This window comes from Hemicordylus capensis, chromosome 2 (assembly GCF_027244095.1).
Source record: "Hemicordylus capensis ecotype Gifberg chromosome 2, rHemCap1.1.pri, whole genome shotgun sequence".
Classification (NCBI taxonomy): domain Eukaryota; kingdom Metazoa; phylum Chordata; class Lepidosauria; order Squamata; family Cordylidae; genus Hemicordylus; species Hemicordylus capensis.
The window spans coordinates 395,922,712-395,946,331 of NC_069658.1; the positions used below are offsets into that span (position 1 = coordinate 395,922,712).

General features: G+C 48.6%; 1 protein-coding gene across 1 annotated transcript; it reads left to right on the top strand.

The window, feature by feature from the left end:
* Positions 1-963: 963 nt before the first annotated feature.
* Positions 964-22,789, top strand: LOC128346646 (CMRF35-like molecule 3). Its single transcript, XM_053300145.1, has 4 exons — positions 964-1,092; positions 17,447-17,782; positions 21,934-22,051; positions 22,210-22,789. Exons 1-4 carry the CDS (start codon positions 1,044-1,046, stop codon positions 22,340-22,342), a joined length of 636 nt encoding a protein of 211 aa, XP_053156120.1. The 5' UTR covers positions 964-1,043; the 3' UTR covers positions 22,343-22,789.
* Positions 22,790-23,620: the final 831 nt, after the last annotated feature.

Below are 23,620 nucleotides of genomic sequence, written 5' to 3' on the forward strand. Positions count from 1 at the left end.
AACCTATCTATACACTTATTCAATATAAAATAAAATCTTACAGCAGGCATCCCTTGGGGCACTGTCACCCAACCCACTGTTTTCCCCCTCAGGCCCCCTTTCTGCCCCGAATCTGCCCCAAAGACATGTCAACTTCAGAAATTCTTTAAAAATCAGCCCTTTTCCCAATTCCTTTGGAATCTGGGTGGCAGCAGGCACCCATTGGGGCACTACCACCTGAACCACTCTTCTGCCTCCTAATCCTCCTTTCTGCCCCGAATCCACCCCAAATAACATCAACATCACACATCAACAACAGCAGAGCTTGGGAAGAAAATCAGGCAGATTTCCAAAGGTCATGCACATCCACATCCCCCCACCCGAAATGCAATTGATCTACACACAACAGTGTGAAACAACAACAATGAAATGCACACTGCCTCACTGGCCAATGAGGGTAAATGCACACTGCCCCGCTATCCAATGAGGGTAAAATTTCCCCATAAATTTGCTTAAAAGGAATAAGGAGGCAATTGCCAGCAGATCAGCCCATGCTTTCATTGGCCAATCTGCAGGCTGGAAGGGCTGGAAATTCAAACAGATGTCAAAACTCAAAATGGAGACTGAAGGAGAAAGACTTTTTGTGATTGCAAAATAGAGTTCCAAAACAGCCGAAACAACAAAATGTTTTGTATCCAAAACAGGTACGTTTTGTTTTGGCTAGAAAATTTTCTGTTTTGAGCATTGGGTGTTTTGTTTTGGCTACAAAACAGCCAAAATGGCCTGTTTTGTACACAAAACATTTTGTATCCAAAACAAAACGCAAATCCCTAGAAATAAACTATAACTAAACTAGAAATAAACCACAGCAGAAAGCAGAAGGAAGATGATGACATTGAAAATCCTTCCTTCTTTCATTTTCAGAGGAAGTCAATCAGTTATCTAGCCAGTGAGTTTCAGAACTTGCCTTCCAGCCCCTGTAATCCACAACGCGGTGAGGCTGTCTTCAGCGTCTTGGGAGATGTGAATCGTCCTTTACTTCCGAATAGTTCCGAAAGAGAGCTATGAGGATACTGAGGACATTGTTTCTCCTTGCTTGGGTGTTCATTCCAGGTAAGGAAAATATGAAAGTTGTACCAAAGTCATAGATATTGACATGTAGGGCAGGACTTCTTCAATAGGTGTGGACAGCTACTATGGAAAGTGCAGAAGAGAGGATGGAGGTGCTGCCCTACAATTGAGTGGACGTATTCCATTAAGAACAGGGGTCACTGGAGAAGGGGTGGGCTGCAGCTGTGGGCACCTCCTATGGAGTTTCAGTGGGGCTGTGGGGCTACTCTGGGACAGGGTCTGTCTGGGGGCATACCAGAGGGCAAAATGGTCCAGTGGGCTCAAAAGCATGCCCCCATCTTGGATGCCGCCTGACCCTGCTGAACAGCTGCTTAATTTGCCACACAGGCACAGGCTGTGCTCTCAGCTCTTCAGCTGCTGTTTGGTGGGCAGTGAGAGCAGGCAGGATCTGGAGTCTTTTGGAGCCTTTCTGGCTCTTCTCTGTGGCAGTGAGACCCGAGTTCAAATCCCCATTCAGCCATGAGACTTGCTGGGTGACTCTGGGCCAGTCACTTCTCTCTCAGCCTAACCTACTTCACAGGGTTGTTGTGAGGAGAAACTTAAGTATTTAGTACACTGCTCTGGGCTCCTTAGAGGAAGAGCGGGATATAAAATGTAAAACAAACAAACAAATAAATAAATAAATAAATGCAATATTATTCATTGTATTAATATAAAGCCTATATTTTGCGATGATATCTATAACAGCAACAACATTGACAATAAAATTCAGCCATCCCAGGTCCTTGGGAAGGACTCGATGTCTGGATAAAACAAACCAGTCAATAACACCTGTCTGACTGTGTAAAAAAGGAATAATAATGGCATTAGCGTAAAGGAAGAGATACATGGAACCACCACAAAGTACTTGTCATCAACAAATACGAATTAATTGTCCCATTCTGGCTTTATATGTACAGTGGTGCACCTAGGTGATTTCGACACCTGGCTGCTGCCACTAGCCCCCCACCCTGCAACGAGAATCCCCCTTGCCACCGCGAGGTCCAGCCACGCTGAACAGCAGCTTTTCTGTAATTCTAGCTGCCATGTGCGGGGGGGGGGGGTTGTATGTGAGCCGAGCAGGCCTACCCCCACTGTGGAGCAGGCAGACTTCGTAGGCTTGCGGAGATCTATTCAAACTGCGCAGGCGTGGTTATATTTGATATATTCGAACTGTGCAGGGGCAGTGGTGGAGTGGTGGCCGGAGGGCCCCCCCAGTCTTTGTAGGCCACAGAGATGCCCCTGACGAACTACAGGTTTTCCTTTCAACCCATGCTCCCAGTTGCAGCTTGATCCTTGAAGGGTTGTTTTATTTTTATCTTCCCTTTAATCTGCATTAGGACAGAGCAGATGAGTTGGTTGTGGCGGCGGTGTGTGTGTGGGGGTTCCTCCAGCCTTACTGCTGGCACTAAATTCCACCCGAGAGTTCTGGAAGTCAGCATGGGTCTGTGCTGATCCCTGGATCTCCCAGGTGGCATCAGTGGCAGATGTTTGCTGCCTGGCACCCCATAGCAGGAAGGCGCTGGAGAAAAAGGCATGAAGCAAAAAAGGTGGGAAGCCTGTTCAGACCTTGAACACAGATCCCTTCGGAGCTTGTGATGCCCCTGAGGCAACGGCAGAAGGTTTGAGGCACATTGTAGAACAAGACATGGGCTGATATCCAGACTGAGTTACTGAGGAGTTACTCTAAAGGACTACTTAATTTCAACAGGACAACTCATGAATAATTTAGTCTGGATGTCAGCCTTGGAAAACAAAAATGTCACTTTTTGAAGGTGTCACTTTTGGAAGGCTTTAAAACTATAAACCAAAAGGCTGAGTAAATGTTTCTAGGTCCTTCTTAAAAACATCCAGAGAAGGGGAAACCCTGATTTTGTTAGAAAGCACGTTCCAGAGTCCCAGGGCAACTCTAGAAAAGGCCCAGTTTTGAGTCGCCACCAACTGAGTTGGTGACAGCTGCAACTGGACCTCCTCAGATGATCTTAACAGGCGGTGGGGTTGATGATGAAGAAGGCTCTCTCTTAAATACCTCAGACCCAAGCTGTTTAGGGCCTTAGAGGTAACTAGCTTGACCCACTCAGAGCATCTGCGAGCTAGTACCTGATTGCTCCCCTCAACCCCTGCCACATCCCCCTTAGCTCAGAGATCTCTCCACTCTTACCTGTGCCTCAGTCCTGCTCCTCCTTCTCCTCCATCCAGTTGCTTCCATCCCCTCTTAGTCACTCCTCCATCCCTTTACTCCCCCCTCCCCTCCCCTCCCCTCCCCTCCTCTCCCTCCCTTGTGTTAGTTGAAGCTGCAGCATTGCTGGTGCCTATTGGCCAAGCTGCAGCCCCCTATCCCCAGAAACCTCCCCACCCTCAGCTGAGCCCCACTCCTGCTCCTCCCCACAGAAGCAGTGGCAGCGGTTGACCGGGCCCTTCCTCACTGCCACCACTGCCATGGCTGTCATTCCCCTCAGGCTGCTGACAGGCCCAGGCCCGTCCCTTACCTGCCTGCCTCCCTCCGCCAATGGCCTCGGTAGCCCCAAACAGCAGCAGTGGTTGACTGGGTCCTTCCTGCTGCCAATAGGTGACTCCATGGCTGCTCGTTCCCCTCAGGCCACTGACAGGCTCGGGCCCATCCCTCATTTTGCCTTCTTTCTCTCTTCCCCTCCCTTCTCTCTCTCTCCCCCCCCCCCCACTTCCTAATTTAACAGATCTTATTCATCTTGTTTCCTCATCTAATTCACACACTGGCAGCCTCCTTCACCTGAAGGGGCTCTTTCCTCCCTCATGACCCCTTTCTTCACAGGCCACTGCCCACTATCCTTTTAGATAGATAGATAGATAGATAGATAGATAGATAGATAGATAGATAGATAGATTCCTCTCCTCTACAATCAAGAACGTTTTCTGACCAGTAACAGTTGCATTCCAACTGACCTTAACCATCACAGGCTCCTTCTTCCTATCTGCATATGGAGTCACCACTGACCAATCACCACGGTGCCACAGGCTCCTCCTCCCCATCTGCATGCAGAATCTCCACTGCCCAATCACCATGGTGCTTCTGCTCACAAATTCTCACAAGAACTGCCACACACAGGATTAGCCACGGGTATGCCTTAGAGAATTATATATATAGATAACCAGCACTTTGTATTTCGCTTGGAAGTTACTGACAGCCAGCATAGTTCTTTTTAAATGGGTGTAATGTGATCTCTTTGGGGAACCACAGAGACCATCCTGCCTGCTGCATTCTGTACTACCTGCAGTTTTTGAACTGCATACAAAGGCAGCCCAACACAGAGTTTGGATGTTACCAGCATTTGCAACACTGTTTTAAGGTCGTTATCTCCAGAAATGGATGTAGCTGGTAAATCAGCCAAAGCTGATAGAAAGCACTCCTGGGCACTTCCTCAACCTGAGAAATCAGGGAGAGGTTTGGGTCCAGAAGTACTCCCAGACTACGTACCTGCTCTTTCCAGGGGAGTGCAATCCAGTCCAGAACAGGCAGATCTAAACCACTTCCTAAATCTCAACCACTCACAATGAGTACTTCCGTCTTGACGGGATTCAGCTTTAGTTTGTTCTCCGTCATCCGGCCCATAGCTGTCTCCAGGCAGGCATTTAGAGAAGTTAGGTCATTTCCTGATCAAGTTTACATGGAGAAATAGATCTGGGTGTCATCAACACACTGATAACACCCTGCACCAAATCCCTTGATGATCTCTCCCAGCGGTTTCGTGTAGATGTTTAAAAGCATTGGAGACAGTATGGGGTGTTAATGGAACTAGCCCAGGGGTGTTTGGTCAGCACCCCAATGTTTGGGCTTTGTGGGGGAATTAGCTCTTAAGGGGGTCAGCTCCACCAGTTTTAATTTTTGCAAACATTTGGACTCAAAAAAATAACTGGATTGAGACTGGATATAGTTTCAAAATAAAAAGATTTTTATTGTAGGAGGGGGTACATACAAGAGAGAAATATATGGTTAAGGCAATATCATCACAAATACATTTAACTACAATGAGGCATATAAACTTGAAGTCTAATAAAAATATGTTTCTAAATGAATCAACTGCAATGAGCCATTTTAGCTTAGAGTCTAATTGTGTAAGACCCCAGGTGGCAAGAGAAAGAGGCTTGGTGGGTGGCGGGGGCGGGGCGGGGGAGCTTAGATTTAAGAAAAAGATAAACGGGGGCCCAAGAGCAGGGCAAGTGTTCACCTTCACCTGATCTGGACAATGGGACTTCTGGGCTGCAGAATCTTGCTCCTCAGCATGGCGGGGAAGCAGGAGAGTTGTGGAGATAAGTAGAGAGAGAGGTGCCCACAAGAAGGGGTTCTCTGTGGGTCCAGCTTCCTATAGGGGCAAGGCAAGCTGGATGGATCAGCAAGAGGACTGATCTGTGTGATGACACAAACAACCGAACACCCCCAGTGGTGATGGCGGATGGACAGTAGATTGTCCAAGCTGGTAGTGATGAACCATAAAATGAATAATAGAATGACCGTGTAACAAATCTATATTAAACATCAAACATGCAAGAATTGTAATACATGAATATAGAGAAGCAACAAACACTGGAAAAGTCAAAATTAACTCCCCATAATAATGGTAGGAATAGATGAAAATATGTAGATCCACTGACTGTTAATAACAAATAAGGAGTTCTTCCAAACCGAGTTTGTTAATGATTTGTTCCAAAATTGTTGGTAAATTTTTTCCAGCTATCGTCCCACAAATAGTTCATACTTCTTCCCAGCACTTGGGTCCTGAGCCAACTCCCTGTGCAAAACGTAGCTCCTTAGGTGAATGATCTTTATCCTGAAGGTATTGAACCTGGATGTTCTCTATCCAGAAGATGTCCAAAAGGTATTGTTCCTTTGCTCAACAGGTGTCCTAGGCTATATAAACCTGTTTCTTCCTTCAAACGCAGGGCTTCACCAGGAGAAAAAGAGCTAAACGTGTAATAGAACATATATCAGTACACAATACTTTCAACAAGTTGTTCAAACTTAGGGGGTTGTACAAACCAAAAAAATATTTACTTACATTTACACTCTTCCAATAGTGCCCCTGCACTACCCGGTGGCTTCCGAATTCAGATATCCTACCGGATACTAACTAGTACAAACACTGTGGTGCTAACGAAGTTTTTATATATCTTACAACAGCCCACAGATGTTCTCACTCTCTAATCAGGAAGGGAGTAGTGCTGCAATATCTTAATGACCAATTATACGTGTGGAGGGGAAACACTACAAAACGCTTCTCAAAATATGCCATTAAACAGTATAATTACATAGATATATAAATATAAGATATATAAAGACTTCGTTAGCACCACAGTTTTTGTACTAGTTAGTATCCGGTAGGATATCTGAATTCGGAAGCCACCGAAAGTGGCTGAATTCGGAAGCCATACTCACCTAGCCCCACTCCAAAGGTGATCAGTCTTTGAAAGGGGTGTTGGAAGAAGCATAGAGGCCTCGCTTGGGATGTTAGTGCTACTCAGGGGTCTTCTGGTTTCCTGCCTGACTTATAAAGGGAAGTTTCCAGTCCAGTTCCGGTTGGTACATTTGCAGCCCACTTTCATCTCTGTGATTACAAGACGTACTCATCCTGTCTCCTTCAGCTCTTTCTTCCCTTGCAACGTCACTGGCAGTCCTCCCTGGTTCTCACCGATTCTTCGGGCCTTGGCGTCTTTCCAAACATTGTCTGTGTTAGAGAGGGAGTGGGACTAGGGGCACTCTTCATGTTGCTCACTCATGCGTTCCTCCATACATACCGTTCGTAAGTACTACCTAAGCATTCCAATTTGTCAAGATCACATGGCTCATTGGGTTACAGAAGTGAGCTAGTACAAATTGGTACATTGTTTAAGAGCTTGCGGTTCAGCCAGTTATTACAATATTGAACATTAATATATTGTTTCTTGTTTCTACATTTTATAACTTGCAAGTTAGCCAAGTACTTTATGCATCACTACTATCACAAAGCTAGCATAATTCTACATCTTGCCCACATCCCTGGGAATCACAAATCCAATTTAGCCACACAAGAGAAGCTGCTGGACACCTCCACAATAGACTCTGCAGTAACTTTAGAGTCTAGTTCAGCTTGAATATGAGAGATTTTATCTGCAAAAAAATTCATTTAAAAATGTCACAATGGGTAACTGATGGATCTAAATACTCATTCAGAGGAGGAGGGGCATGTACTAGCCCTCTCACAACCCTAGACCACTCCACTGGTTTGAGCTTGCAGAAGCAAAGCAGGCAGAAAAGAACTGTTTCTTTGCTGCATGCATTGCTTGCCAGAACACAGATCTTCAAATGCATTCTGTGTTGTGATCTGTCGGATTCAAACGGAATCTTTCTCCACTTGTGCTCAAGCTGTCTACATTAGGGATGTGCACAAAACCGGTTCACCCGGTTCAGTTTGAATCTGAACCGGGTTCGAACCGGGGGTGGTGGTTCAGTTTTGATTTGTCCGAACCACACCCTGGGTCGGTTTGAATCCGAACCGGTTTGAATTCGAACCGAACTGTTTCGGACTGGTTCGGACCTCTAAAAGTAGCTAGGATGAAAGCTGACCTTGTGTTCCACCTACCATCCAAACCTCAAATCGATTGGACCTCACTCTGATTTTTTACAAATTTTAAAAATATTTTCAAGTTTTGCCCATAACTCCCTATGTGGAGCACTTAGGGACAAAAAGCTGGGGTGGGTGGTAGGCACCCATGGGTGTCCTCCACCCCAAAAATCCCAAGGCAATTGGTTGCTCCTAGTATTATTGGCGAATTTGGGGGGGAGGAATTCCCATTGGATAGAATGGGGATTTGGGGCAGCCCCGGACCCGCCTCTGTGGGGTGGCAGCACCCCCAAAGTGGGTCTGGGGCCATGGCAAAAATGGCCTCAGTCCCTCCGGAGCATCCCCGGATAGATAGAGTGATGGGTTTTTTTATTAAGATTTTCTAAGGCATTAAATAATATCTAATTGGAAAGAACAGAATGTGTGTCAGTGGGTGAAAGGTAAAGCCAGCAAGCTCTAAAAGAGATAGTTATTTAATGCCTTAGGAAATCCTAATTTAAAAAAACCATCACTCCTATCCATCCGGGGAGGGACTGAGGCCATTTTTCCCATGGCCCCAGACCCACTTCGGGGGTGCTGCCACCCCACAGAGGCGGGTCCGGGGCTGCCCCAAATCCCCATTCACCAAGAATACTAGGGGCACCCATCAATTGCCATCCCAGATTTTTTGCCCCTCTCTGGGTGCCCTAACACGTAACACCCAGTCAGTCCACCTTACCTATCGCCTACCCAAGCAACTAAGATAACACACAGACAGACACCAGCAATTGACTCTCTGATCTAACAAAAAGGCCACTGCTGCTTCTGCCTGCCAGCAGCAGCAGTGGAGCAACACAGCACAGCACACACACAGAGAAGAAGCAGGAGGCGGAGCAGAGCAGCAGACCTGCTGCTCTGCATGATGGATGATGTGATGCCCAAAGAAACCACCGCCTCACTCAGTGCCTGCCAATGAGGCCACCACAGACAGACAGAAGCAGCCAACCTGCTCCTCCTCCCCTCCATGGATGATGCACACACACCCTACATCTGAGTTTTGATCTGAGAATGAAAAGGCCAAGAAGGCATCCAGGCAGGCCAGAGGACCGATCCAAACCAGACCTAGCGCAGAGTCAGCACAGTCCAGCAGCCAGCCCAGCAACAACAACTACTACTACTACTACCACTACCAGTGCAGTGCTACACCAACATTGCCAGTCACACGCACCACAGCCTGAGCATAGCACACAGCCAACAGCTGCTGCCAGCCAGTGCCTAGAAAGCCAAGCCAACAAGAGGAGAGCTAAGTAGACGGTGCACGCACGCCAACCCGTGAGGACACAACTGCAAGGGGAGAGGGCACAATTACAGGCAGGAGGAGGCGAGGCAATTCTAGCACAGATTTGAAAGTCAAAATTCAGGACTACCACCACCAGTGTGTCTGTAGTGTCTGTCTACATAGTGCAGTGAGTGCAACTGAGCTGAGCTGTGCTGCGTGAGGATGATAGTTAGTTAGAGCAGACTCAGAGCATTGAGCATGGGCAATGGCATTGGCAAGCAACACAACACTCACCTGCTGCTGGTTGTCTCTTGTCTTCATCTCTTCTTCGTGTGCGCAATGAGTGCATGCCTTTTGCCTTACTTGGGGAAAGAAATGGTTCTCTGGTCCACCACACATTTGCTCTAGGACACAGAGAGGCCCAAGGCAGGTGGTGGCACCAGTGTGAGTGCAAGTGTACTGGTGTTTGCCACTGTGTTGTGTGTGTGTGTGTGTGTGTGTGCTGCTAGCTAGGAGGGGGGAGGGAGGGGAGGGGGGAGGGAGGGGAGGGGGAGAGGGATGAAGCAGAGGGGATTGAAGGGGGAGGAGGGTCCGGCTCAGAGTTGGTCAGCCACATATTATGCACACACGTGATGTGTGTGCTTCGGTGGGAGAGACCAGATTCTCATCAGCTTGCCAGATCAGGGGCAGGTGAGATGGGTGTGGAAGGGAGGATGGAGGGTGATGAAGAAAGAGGAAGGAGGGAGGATGAGGGGAGGGATGGAGGGAGGGATGGGGGGAGGGAGGGAAAAAACATGTAGACAGACACACACAGCACAGACAGAAGACAGCACACTACACAGCAAGCACCCACACACACAGACAGTGCTAGGCATCCATTCACACAGATAGACAGACACAACAGAAAGAAACAGCCTGCACCACACACACATGCAGAGACACACACAGACCCAATTCCCCCCCTCCCCCAAAAAACCCAGACACAGACAATCAAAGCAAGCAATAAATAGGTATCAATCAATATGTTGTGTTGGCAGCCAGTTCATTGCTATTATGATGGTTTGTGTTTTTTTCGCCATCAGCCAGCATCAACCGTGACCATAATCAAGAACATAAGATGATAATTCATTCGTGAAGCAAGGAAGTGGGGTAGCATTAAAAACATATTAAACTCATTTTTTATGTAAACCAACACCCCACACATTTTTTGGGGTAACCTTTTCCAGAAAATCAATTTATTCAGCAGTCATTTTATTATTCCTTTGTTACCAGTATGATTTTTGCAAAATTTTGAGGGTTGATTTTAACATGAGATTTTTTTTAAAAAAAAATTTTACATGTTTATTTACATACTTATTTACATATTTACAGAACGTATACCCGTTGCTGCCACTGAAAGTCTAGTACTATTAGGGCTGTGCTACTTTGGGTGTGTGTGCCGTGCCCACGCCAGGTCCCCAGATGCTGACAGGTGGAGAGATAAGGGCCTGTGCTGGTCAACATTGGGTTTCTTTTTAGGTGGGCGTGGGTGTTGTAAACATTTGGCCAGTTGCAGCACTACTACTACTACTACTACCACTGCATTTGTGTGGGCACTGCATGCTGCGACTTGACTGGCACGGCTCAGCATCCGTCACGTCAGCTCAGCTAGAGGTGGAAGGGGGGAGGGGAGGGATGAGCGCAGAGGATGAGCCAGGCAGGTGACCAACCATGGGGCAACCATGGTAATCGCTCACCCAGCTCAATCTCCAGCTTGGGGTAGCCCAGCAGGGGGAGGTTGATCTTGAGGAAGACCAGATGCTCCACCAGACCAGCATCCAAGCGGGAGCGAGAGGGTGTCACCACGTCCCCAGCATGTAAAAACACCTGCTCGCTCTGGACACTGGTTGGGGGGCAGGAGAGGAGGCGCACAGCAACCGCCGCCAGGTCCAGCCAGACTTGGCGGCGGGTCACCCAGAACTGTGTGCAGTCCATGCCATCTTCCTCCACAGGCTCCTCCAAGTACTGCGCAACACATTGCTCAGCACTGGAGGGGGGCCTGGCAGGTCGAGCCTCCCGCACACCAGGCAAGGCGCCAAGTTACACCCGCTGAAACCACTGGGCGGATCTCGTGGCGGGAGCAAGTGGCTGCTGTGTTGGCGCTGCCTGGGATGCCACGCTGCTGGACTGGGAAAAGGGAGGGGAAGGGGAAGCTGACGCCGGCTGGCCGCCCACGCTACTGCTGGGTGCGGATTGGGCGGCGGGGGCTGCCCCCGCACCACTACCAACCTCCTGGTTTCTGCGGGCCCTAGTGGCCTCCTCCTCCCTCACCTTCTGTACCAGGAGGTCCCTCCACCCGGGCAAGTCGCCGGCACTAACAACATTGCCCTTGATGGCTGGGTTGCAGAGACAAGCGAGGACATACTCCTCCCTGCTCCCCAACTCCCCAACGAGCCGCTTGGCCACACCAGACTTCAGCCTCCCAGCCAGAGCACGACCCTCTGCCGTGGTCAGAGAAGTCTGGAGTTCGCCCATCAGCTTCTCCAGACCCAGAGCTGTGGGCAGCGCCTGGCTCAAGAGAGTGATGTCGGCACACAAGCCTTTCATGGCAAGCTGGAAGGGCTTGAGTGCCGACACCACCTCGGACATCTGCTTCCACTCAGCGTTCAAGAGGTCACAAACGGCCAAGGACTCGTCCCTCGCCAGGGCTCCAAGGGCTCTCTCCTGCTCCAACAGGCGCTGGAACAGGAGGAATGTGGAGTTCCACCACATCTCCACATCCGTAGCGATGAGATGGCGAGGAAGCCCAAGGTCATCCTGCTTCTGGCGAAGCAGTCTCCTGGACCTCTCGCTGTGGTGGAAGTGGGCGGCCAGCTTGCGAACCTTCTCAATGAGCATGGCAGCAGCAGCACCTTGGGGGGGCGGCCCTTCTCCTGGAACGCCTTCAGCTCCTTAAGGCCGAGGGCGTCCCTGATGGTCAGATGGAGCGTGTGTGCCATACACCGTATGTTCACACAGCCCATGACTGTCTTGACAGTGGCGGTAACGTTGGATCCATTGTCAGTGACAATGAATCCCCTGGAGAGGTGTGGACACGCGCCAATCCACTCCTCTATCTGGCTGTTGAGTACGGCCGCCACCTCCTCCCTGGTGTGCCTCGTGTCCATTGTCTCCACGTGCAGAACAGCCCACCTGTGCCATAGTGCATCAGGAGCCGTGCCAGAACCGGAAGCATCGCCCAAGGAGGTCCTCTCACTCTCTGGTCCCCACCAGTGGGCAATGAGGGCCAGGAAAGCAGCGTGTATCCCACTGACACTGGTCCAGAGGTCAGTCATGAAATGCACGCTGGTGCCCGCCGGAGCCGCATGCAGCCCGGCCGACACGAGCTCCCTTCACTTGCGGTACAGGGAGGGGACCACGTTCCGGCTGAACGTGGTCCTTGAGGGGATGATGTATTCGGGCACCAGGTACTGGAGTTCTCGACCACCTGAAATGGCTGGTCACCGGTGGAAATCATCTCCCCTATGAGGCGGGTGAGGTGATGATGATCCACACGAACAGTACGCTGGCTGCCCGACACCTGTGTCCACCGCTGGACTGGCAGTGTAGCCTGCTTTTTGGCTGGCTCAGGCACACTGCCCTTGTCTGCCAGTGGCAGGTGCACAAGGCGCACTAGCGCTGCCAGCCTGGCCAAGGAGACCTGGGTGGTAACGTGCTATGTACCTCCACATGGGTGTCATACCCAGGTGCTTCGCATCCTTGCCACAGCTGACCTACACCCTGCAGTGGACACAGCGGGCATGGAATGGGGCATTTTCAGGGATCTCAAAATGCTCCCATACGCCTCTGCCCTTGGCCTCCTTCGCCCTGGGCGCTGTCTTAAGCATCTTTTGGCTGGGTGGCTGCAGTCCTGGGGTGTGTGGCTGCCGCTGCCTGCCCACTGCTGCCACCAAACCCACCCCTTCCACCCTCCACGCGAGAGAAAGGGCCCGGCTCCACTGGCAGAGGAGAGGCAGGCCTTTCCTCCACCACCTCGGCAGACCGTTCCTCAGAGTGGTGGGCTTCATGAGGGGGGAACCCACTGAGCGGTGAAAGGATAGGGGGAAGGGCCCCAAGAGGGAGGGAGAACCTGGCTGCATCGCTGCCAGCCGTAAGATCCTCACTGCCCTCTACCTGCTCTCCCACACCAACAGACTCCTCCACCACTACCACTAGTGGTGCCCCAGCAGCACCTGGTGCCGCCGAGGAGGGTCCCGCCACAGCCCCAGTGCCTCTGCCTCTGCTGAGATTGCCGGCAGCAGGCTGGGGGAAATCGAGCCTGCGGACAAAACCCGGAGCTGGGGCAAAGATTTGTGTTATGGGGAGGACCGGGGTATCCTCAGGCTCCCCGCGTCCTCTCCCTACTCTCTGTGCCACAGCTGCCGCAGGCACAGCCCGCACCTGGCCTCTCCCACCTCTTCCTGGCAACCTTCTGTGAGCCCTGCCTGCAACACGGCGCTCGCGTTGCTCAGACATGTTAGGTTTTTTCTAAAGGAGGGAGACTTTACGAGGAAGGCCAGAAAGGGGCAAAAAATAATAATTTGGAAGGGGTGGTAAGGGGCAAAAGAAGCCAATTAATTGGGAGGTGGTGGGAGGAAAATCTGATTGGAAAAAGCCAACTGGGGGGAAGGGAAGACTTTTTGATGTGGGGGAGAAAGCCAATTGAAGTGAGGGGGAGGGTAACCTTTTGAAATTGGGGTGGGTCAGGTGTTAAGCCAATTGGGGATGGGGATGGGTTTTTTTTAAATTTGGGGGAAGGGTGGACCCCTGGGGGGGGTGGCACGGCCAGTTAGGTGGAGTAGATCTGGGGTGGGGGGCAAGTCTGTGTATTATTATGAGGAGAATGGATGGGGGTAGGGCACAGCACCTACCGGGGGGGGGGACGCAGTCAAAGCTTGGGAACCTGAAAATCAAATGAAACCCTTCTTTAGTGAACTGAACACTGTGTGTGGGTGGATTGGGTTGGGTGGTGGTGGATTTCAAGTAATGCTGGAGTACCAAGCATTAACCTTGCAGCCTATTTAAGAAATTGCACTTTCACAGAACCCAAATTGCACTTTCACAAAACCCACCCACTCAACTCAAAGCAAGCAAGCAGCAAACACATGATGGCATGGCACATCATATATCTTCAAAACATAACAACGATGACCCCAGGAAACCCTTCTTTAGTGAACCGAACACAGTGTGTGGGTGGATTGTGTTGGGGGGGGGTGGTTTTTAAGTAATGCTGGGGTAAGCATCAACCTTGCAGCCTATTTAAGAAATTGCACTTTCACAGAACCCAAATTGCACTTTCACAAAACCCACCCACTCAACCCAAAGCAAGCAAGCAGCAAACACATGCACATCATATATCTTCAGAACATAACAACAATGACCCCGGGAAACCCTTCTTTAGTGAACTGAACACAGTGTGTGGATGGATTGGGTTTTGGGGGGGTGGATTTCAAGTAATGCATTGCTGGGGTACCAAGCATGAACCTTGCAGCCTATTTAAGAAATTGCACTTTCACAAAACCCACCCACTCCTCCCAAAGCAAGTGAAGCAAGCAAAACACATGATAGCACATCATATATCTTCAGAACATAACAACAATGACCTGGGGTGGGGGAACCTGTTTAAAACAAGAAACAACCTGCAAGAAAAGCATGCAACACAACACAGCAATAATTTCTTCAGCAAGACACAACAACAGTACATCTCCAAGTGTCCCTCCCCACACCCAAATGCATTTCGAAATACAGGTGTCCCTATTTAAAACCACCAACTAGGGAGGGAAATGGGGCAACAAAAGGTGCACATAATTGCACATGTAGACTAACCCCTCTTCTTCCGGTCCTTCTCCTGCCGCACACTGCTGGTCACAGATGCGCCAGCCAGCAACCCCTGGGCTGGGACACAGACAGGGCGGCCGCACGGGGCACAGGCAGCCGGGGTGGGTCAACGATGGAGGGGCAGAAATGAGGAGACAACACTATTTGTGTTGCTCAACTCACCCCCAAGTAGAGACAAATTAAATGAAATACTTTAAAAAAAAACTGATGGCAGGGACCAGGTGAGGTCGGTGGTGGTAGGGTACTGTGTGGCTGCAGCTGTCGGAAGAAGTGAAGGGATGAGGAGAGAAGGGGAGGGAGAGAGAGAGAGAGAGAGAGAGAGAGAGAGAGAGAGAGAGAGAGAGAGAGAGAGAAGCACGGGGGGTGGAGGTGTGATGTAGCAGGGAGGGGGGATTCAGGTGGGGACAGCAGCAGCAGTCCAAAGAAGAAGAGACCGGGGGGGGGGGCTTCAATGTAGCAGCGAGGGGGGTGGGGGTATGAGGCAGGGGGCAGAAGTCCCAAGGAGAAGAGACCAGAGGGTGTGTGTGGGGGGGGGGTTCAATGTAGCAGCGAGGGGGTGGGGGTGTGAAGCATGGGGCAGCAGTCCCAAGGAGAAGAGACCAGAGGGTGTGTGTGGGGGTGTTTTCAATGTAGCAGCGAGGGGGTGGGGGTGTGAAGCATGGGGCAGCAGTCCCAAGGAGAAGAGACCAGAGGGTGTGTGTGGGGGTGTTTTCAATGTAGCAGCGAGGGGGTGGGGGTGTGAAGCATGGGGCAGCAGTCCCAAGGAGAAGAGACCAGAGGGTGTGTGTGTGGGTGTTTTCAATGTAGAAGCGAGGGGGTGGGGGTGTGAAGCATGGGCAGCAGTCCCAAGGAGGAGACCAGAGGGTGGGGGGGTTTTCAATGTATCAGCGAGGGGGGTGGGGTGTTTGGGGTCAGGGGGCAGCAGTCCCAAGGAGAAGAGACCAGAGGGTGTGTGTGGGAGGTTTCAATGTAGCAGCGAGGGGGTGGGGTGTTTGGGGTCAGGGGGCAGCAAGAAGAGAGACCAGAGGGGGGTGGGGTGGGGTTAGGGTATCAATGTGGCAGGGCAGTGTTGGGAGGAAAGGGAGGGGGCAGCAACAAACAGCAAACAACAAACGACGGGCAGAAATCTCAGGAGGGACAGAAAGACCAATATAGAACCAAAATAGATAACAAACTGGCAAATTGTCTATGAAATCCTTGGAACAAAAAAAGCCCAACTCAGGCGGGCAGCAAGAGCAGCAGGAAGCGTGGGTGGGTGAGTGGGGGTGGGGAATGTGGATGGGAGGGGGGAGGGAGTGAGCAGAGGGGGGGCAGCAGGAGCAGCAGCCAATGGACACACAAATTAATTAACAATTCAACCAAAGCAGCAAATATATAAATTAACAGTAGCAGCAGAAGCAATAAATAATCCAATTGAATGAATATCAAAGGTGGAACAAAAACAAGGCACAAATAATAACAGCAATAAATTAAAGCAATGCAGATGGATGGGGGTGGGGGAGGGGAAGCCAAATGATAAAGGAGGGTGAGGAAAGGAGGACAACAGAAGAAAAACAACAGGAATAGGGGAAAAGTTGAGAAAAAAGTAAAGTAACGTAGAGAAGAGACAGACAGACAGACACAGGGCAGATGAACAAAAGAAAGCACAGCACAAGAAGGTGGTACACTCAGAAACACAGACACTATAGGAAGGACACACAGTCAAGGGATTCACAGACACCAGCAGCAACGAGGCAAGCAAGGGTATCAGATGATGATCCCACAACTGCAGCCAAAGAGAATTTTCCAGGCAAGAGGCTTGGTTTAAATAGGTTTGAAACTCCCTCCTTTCGGAGCCCCCACCTTTGCACTCCCCCCCGGCCAACAGGGTGCCAGCTCTCAACAGTGCAACAGCGAACAGCCTACCAGAGCGCAAGACTCATTCTGGCCAATCAAAGGATCAATTGCGCAGCCAATGCAATGCCTGAAAAACAGCCTCACAAAATGGATGCCAGGAGCAAAAGTTGGAGGACACACTTTTCACCTTATACAGAACCAATAGAGCCCTATGGCACATCCGAACCGGTTCAAAACGATCCGAATCGGTTCGGACCGAACCGGTTCGGATTCAGAACAGCCCGGTCTGGTTCAAAATCGAACCGCCGAACCGGGCCGGTTCAAATTCGAACCAGTTCGCACATCCCTAGTCTACATTGCTGATTCAGCCCCCATAGTTCTTCCATATACCAAGGGGCTAATTTAGAAGTAGGTCAGAGAGGGCACTTAGGAGCAATCATGTCTACCGCCCTAGTAAGTTCATTGTTCCAAATCTGAACCAAGGCATCAACAGGATCACTAGCAGAACCAGCCTTAAAGCCTCCCAAGGCTTCTTGGAATTATTATTATTATTTCTTGTTTACACAGTCAGACAGGTGTTATTGACTGGTTTGTTTCATCCAGACATCGAGTCCTTCCCAAGGACCTGGGATGGCTGAATTTTATCAGCAATACTGTTTGTAATTATAGATATCATTGCAAAATATAGGCTGTTCCCAGTAATTCGCTAACCAAAGGAGCCATGGTTTTGGCTGAGCTGCTGTTGGACCTCTGTAATGTGTCAGTTTTCTGTTATATGGCAAAGATTATGGCATGAGCACCTCGCCGAATTTGGGTTCATTCTGTTTTTCAGTGAGTACATCATCTGATGTGACAGGCCCTGAATCAGTGACAGGATATCGTGGCAGATCGCTGTCTGTGGTGTGCAAATATGCTAAAGGATATAAGAAGTATAAGAAATACTGGTGCAAAGGAGCAGATTGGGGTTCTTGTAAAAAAGTTGTTGTGACCACTGGAAGGGAAGAAGAGGTGAATGGCGGCAGAACCTCTATCAAGGACAATCTAACTCTCTCAGAATTCACTGTGCGTTTGGAGAGCCTCACACAGCAAGACGCTGGCATTTACTGGTGTGCCATAAAGAGAATAGGAGCTGATCCTGGATTCCGCGTGAATATGATTGTTCTTCCAGGTAAGTTCCTTTTCCAAACACCACAAAACACTCAAAATCAAATAGAGCTAAAGGGGAAGAAAGCATGAGAGAGAGACACTTGCATCCTGAGCCTAGTACAATTGCGCAGAAGTAAGTCCCTTGTGTTCCACAGAGCTTACTTGCAGATAACTCTCCATAAGACTGCAGCTGAAAGAACGAAGGGTATGCTTACATTTACTGCGTGAAAATAAATGGGAGAGGGACATTTTAAGAGTTTGAAAATGGCAGCCACCATTTTTTAGCCTACTTTCCTTAAGGAAAGTATACTTCTGAGATCACCTGGCAGAGTGTGTGTGTGTCCCTATCAACTTCACACAATGCCTGGACCAATATGAACCAAACTAGGTACAGTTGTAGGGATACATAGGGACACCTCAAAGGAGTTGTTTGGAATCATGTCATCCACCCCAGTTCAAGGTAGCAGATGAAAAACAAATTTGCTGCAGCTGTAGGGACACTTCAATTGCATAGTTTGTGATGCCATCCACCATGATTCAAGATGGCAGACGCATGAATGTTTGAGGCGCAAGTCACTTAAGTTGTGAACCGCCTAACTGATTTGAATCAAATTTGGAACAGTTGTAGGCAGAGGCATTCTTACCCCTGGACCTTGGGGCCCCGGTCTGTGACCTTCAAAGTCCGGGGGGGCCTCCAAATGGCCAGGGGGGGCTCCTAACACCACCAAACGCCCACCCTGCCATTGCCCCGCCATGCCAAACTTCTGATTTTCCCCTCATCATAATTTCAGCTGCCATGTGAGTGGCTGAGGGGTGGTGTCCAGGGGTGAGCCGAGCAGCCCCCCACCCCACGGTGGCGGTGGCCAGAGCAACTACTGGGCCTGTCCATCTGGCCCAATGGCTCTTGAGAACTGTGAGGCACTCTAGCATGCCTGCACAGTTGAAATAGATTGTTGCAAGCCCGTGACATCATGTCCCGTGCGAGAGCATGTCCCTAGTAGCACATTCCCTTTTAGGCTTTCTATTGTCACCCACAGGGTTTCTGTGGAGGACTCTGGTCCTCCTAAATTTTCTACCTTGTTAGATTCTACCCCTTCTCTAACGGACAGTGCTACTCCACCTCCAAGATGCCCCTCCCTGTCCTTTCTATGGAGTTTATATCCAGGAATAATGGTGTCTCACTGGTTCACACTGTTCCACTATGTTTCTGTTATGCCCACTATATCTATATTTTCATTAGCAACCAAGCACTCCAGCTCGCCTCTCTTGGCTCAGACACTTCTGGCATTGGCATATAAGCACCTATATGCAGCTGAATCTCTTACCTGGTGTGCGCTATCTTTCCTTTGGCTATTTGATCTCTTTGACCAGCTAATACTTCCTTCTGTCTGTTTTTTATCTGGTCCCCTTCTGGTTTATCTGGTTTATCTTGAGGTTCAATCTGTAGCCAATGAAATGCTGGCAGTGGGTTTATTTATTTATTTAAACAGTCAGACAGGTGTTATTGAATGGTTTGTTTTATCCAGACATCGAGTCCTTCCCAAGGACCTGGGTTGGCTGAATTTTATTGTCAATGTTGTTGCTGTTGTTATAGATATCGTCGCAGAATATAGGCTGTTCCCAGTAAAGTTGCTTTTTGTAATTGGCTGATGGTGATTTCTGTGGCCCCTATGGTGTTGAGGTGCTCTAGTCTTCAAGGTCTTTTGGAACTGCACCCAGGGCGCCAATTACCACTGGGATTACTTTGGTCTTTTTCTGCCACAGCCTTTCAATTTCAATTTCTAGATCTCTGTATTTTGTTATTTTTTCTATTTCTTTTTCTTCTATTCTGCTATCCCCTGGCATTGGTATGTCGATTATTTTAACTTGTTTTTCTTTCTTCTTGACTACAATTATATCTGGTGTATTGTGTGGCAGATGTTTGTCTGTTTGTAGTCGGAAGTCCCATAATATTTTTGCATCTTCATTTTCTACAACCTTTTCAATTTTATGGTCCCACCAATCTTTGGCTACAGGTAGTTTGTATTTTTTGCAGATGTTCCAGTGTATCATCCCTGCTACCTTGTCATGTCTTTGCTTGTAGTCATTCTGTGCAATCTTTTTACAACAGCTGATTAGGTGGTTCACTGTTTCATCTGCTTCTTTACAAAGGCGGCACTTGCTGTTTGTTGTTGTTTTTTCTTAGTGCCTGTTCTTGTGCAGCTAGTATTAAACCCTCTGTTTCTTTCTTCAAGTTGCCCTTCTTAAGCCTTTGCCAGGTCTTGATGATGTCTGATTTTCCACTTATATTGTGCAAATATTGACCTTATTTTGGCTTATTAAAATATTGGCTTATTTTCCATTTTTCTGCTCGGTTCTTGACTTGTTCTTTCTTGTAGGCCTGCTTTCTTTCATTGGTGTTGAATAGTTTCTCGTTATTGACCATTTGAAGTGCATCTTCTTCACTGTCCTTGATATATTCTTCAAAGCCTCTTTTCTCCTCCTCTACTGTTTGATGGACTTGCAGCATTCCTTTTCCACCTGAGCTGCGAGGGAGGTATAGCCTATCGACATCACTGCGGGGGTGCAGAGCATGATTGATGGTCATTATTTTCCTGGTCTTACGATCTATAGTCTCTAGCTCTGCCTGGGTCCAGTCTATTATTCCTGAAGTGTATCTGATAGTGGGTATAGCCCAGGTGTTTATGGCTTGTATGGTGTTCCCACCATTGAGTTTAGACTTTATGATTTTTCTAACTCTCCTGATGTATTCACTTCCAATTTTTCTTTTAATTTCAGTGTGTGCAATGTTATCAGCCTGGAGAATGCCCAAGTATTTGTAAGGTTCTTTCTCTTCCAGGTTCTTGATCTTGCTTCCATTGGGCAGTTCTATTCCTTCTGTTTTTCTTATTTTTCCTCTGTTCATTATTAATGAAGCACACTTGTCTTGTCCAAACTCCATTGCTATATCGCTACTGAATATACGGACAGTGTTTAACAGTGATTCGATTTCTGACTGGGACTTTCCATACAGCTTCAGATCGTCCATGTACAGCAGATGGTTGATTTTACTTGATGTTTTAGATGTTTGGTATCCAAGGCCTGTTTTGTTTAGTATTTGTGAAAGTAGGGTCATGGCAATTACAAACAACAGAGGAGATAGTGAGTCCTCTTGGAAAATGCCTCTTCTAATGCTAACCTGTCCAAGTGTCTCGGTGTACTCCACATGCTCATTGCTTTTTTTATAAATATCTGAATGTTTTTGCTGACACCAGTTGTTTCTAAACATTTTAGTATCCATGTGTGAGGCAATGAGTCGAAGGCTTTCTTGTAGTCAACTCATGCAATACTTAGATTGGTTTTTCTTCTCTTGCAATTTTCTAAAATCATTTTGTCAATCAGCAGCTGGTCTTTTGTGCCTCTGGAGTTCGGGCAATTTCCTTTTTGTTCTACTGGAAGCTGTTTGTTAGTTAATAAGTGTTGCATCACTTCATCTGAGGATATGTGAGTTAATTTTTCACATTCAACAATAATAAAACAATTTAACCTTTTTGGATATACAGTGATCTCATTAGAGCAATATTTAATGAAATCATCTGATGTTCAGAACGCTGCCTCTTTATTTTCTTTGTCCCCACCTCAGTTCTAGAAGAAATATTAACCACAGAACAACCAGCCCCTGACCATGTCACAGAGACTACTGCTGTAGATAAATCCAGCCCCAGCTCTGCTGTACAGAGTGAGATTCTCTGCTAATGCCGGGGGGGGGGGAGGAGAGGCACCATTGAAGTGGTGCTTGTCTTCTGTTTAACACTGAGATAGCAATTGTTCCTAAGCGTTCCATGATAGCTCATTTTCTTATGGCTGTTCCCTGGGGTATTGGCTAGTATCTTTTTCAGGCTGTGAGTTCCTTTGGGCAAGGGTGGCTCCAGAGGGAGGGCCAGAAGGGGCAAATGCCTCCCAGACAAGCAATTTGCCCCTCCCTCACCTGCCCTCTAAATTCTGGTTCAGAAATCTCATATGTGGGCACCCATAAATGCTTGTCCACCCATAATGCACCCAGTTTGCCCACCCACAAATGCACTTCACCCCTTCTCCCCGACCCCATTTTTTCTGGTGGTTCTGCCACTGCCTTTGGGATAGGAAACAATTTCTTTTTCATTTCTTCTGATGCTGCCTAATTATTGTCTTTAGCCTTTACTTCAGAGCCTAAAGAAACATCAGCAACTACAGAAGAAGAAGCAAACCGTTTGCTTTTCACACAGACTCCCAGCAGCACAGCAAAATCTAACCCCATCCTTATTCACATAGGGTGAGTTTTGAGGGTCCCCTTTCTTTAACCAGCTGGACTCCTTTTTTTCAAGAACCAGTGATTGTTCTGATTAAAAAAACAAATTTTTAATGAAGAATGGCATGAAAGAGCTTTGTTTTCTTTTCTAACTCAAATAATATTCTGTGTCTTGTATGCAGCTACCTGATTTATGTGTCTTCTCTGCTTTCGATTGGCTTGAAAACACCCATCCTCCTGTGCATGGTCTTTGTAATCATCTACTTGCATAGAAGAAGCAAACAGCACAACAGTGACACCACCATGAAGACTTGAGCTGCCACACTGTAGGAAAATGGACATATCCTGTTTAGTTCCTCACAGCGGTTTTGCACATTATAACGAACCAACCAACCAAACTCCTGTACGTGAGACAGGGATGTAACTAGACAAGGAATGGGTGTCGCTCCACCTCCCAGAGAAATATTAATTCATAAGTCAAAACATCCATTTACTGATCACTTCTGTTTGGCTGCAGCACAAGAATAGTTCTGAACATTTGTATATGAAGCAGCAGCTAGATGATGCAGCCATTTATGGAAGAAAGATGGGCTTCTTATTCTCCCAACTGGCTATATTGCCAAGATGTCAAAATAACTGTGTTTTGCTGGTGTTATTTTCCTCATTCCTCTGAGCAAGCCTGGGAAATAGTACTCTGTGTGTATATACTGTATGTCATGCTGGCATTTTTCTTATGATAATAAAAGAAATAATTAATAAGTATTTATTGATGGGGAAAGCCTGAAATGACATCCACACAACTTCAGATTGCAGGAGCCCTGCAGCAGAGGGAGAGACCACCTGCTTCCCAGACAGCTCCCAGGGTGAAAGGTTGGTATTAGTGCTGTCTGTTGCTGCTGCTGCCATTGAGTGTCTGCCTGCAGGAGAGGGAGAGGGTGAGACCACCTGCCAGCCCCTGATTGACCTGTGGGACTGTGGCCTCTGGCTGTGGCTGCTCTGCGGGGGGCCTGTGCAGGATTGGGGCCCAGGAGTGACTCAGCAGTCCCAGCTCACCATCTGACTAGAGTGGCCAGCTCTGGGCCTATAAAGAGATGCTGCTTCCTGCCTGGAGACCTGCAGCTGAGGGAAAGACCACCAGCTTCCCAGACAGCCCCCAGGGTGAGAAGCTGGTGTTGGCTGTCTGTTGCTGCTGCCGCTGCCACTGCTGCCGCTGCCGCCGCCGCCACCACCACCACCACCACCATTGAGTGCCTCCCTGTAGGAGAGGGGGAGGGAGAGGGTGAGACCACCTGCCAGCCCCTGCTTGACCTATATTTAATGGTGTGACTTCTGTTTTAATTAGTCCTGGGTGAGATTGCTTTATAATGTGTCTGGGCGTATCTGGAGATGGGGAGACAGGGGGCATATCCACTGATTATGGGGCAGCAATTCCAGTGGTGGTGGGGAACTGAAGAAGTAACATTGGCAGGTCAGTAGGTCATTACAGGGGAAGGGAAATCAGAAATCTAATAGGTGTTTCCACTTCCAGCTGCCCTGCCAGCTCTTTGACCTTGGGGAGCAGTGCCAACCACCCTTGGAACCTCACCTTGCTCC

Excerpts from the sequence above, each read along its gene's own strand:
- LOC128346646 (XM_053300145.1), top strand. The coding sequence starts at position 1,044 with ATGAGGATACTGAGGACATTGTTTCTCCTTGCTTGGGTGTTCATTCCA. Across the intron at positions 1,093-17,446 it reads TGCTTGGGTGTTCATTCCAG|TGAGTACATCATCTGATGTG; the intron begins GTAAGGAAAATA and ends TCTGTTTTTCAG. Across the intron at positions 17,783-21,933 it reads GAATATGATTGTTCTTCCAG|CCTTTACTTCAGAGCCTAAA; the intron begins GTAAGTTCCTTT and ends TATTGTCTTTAG.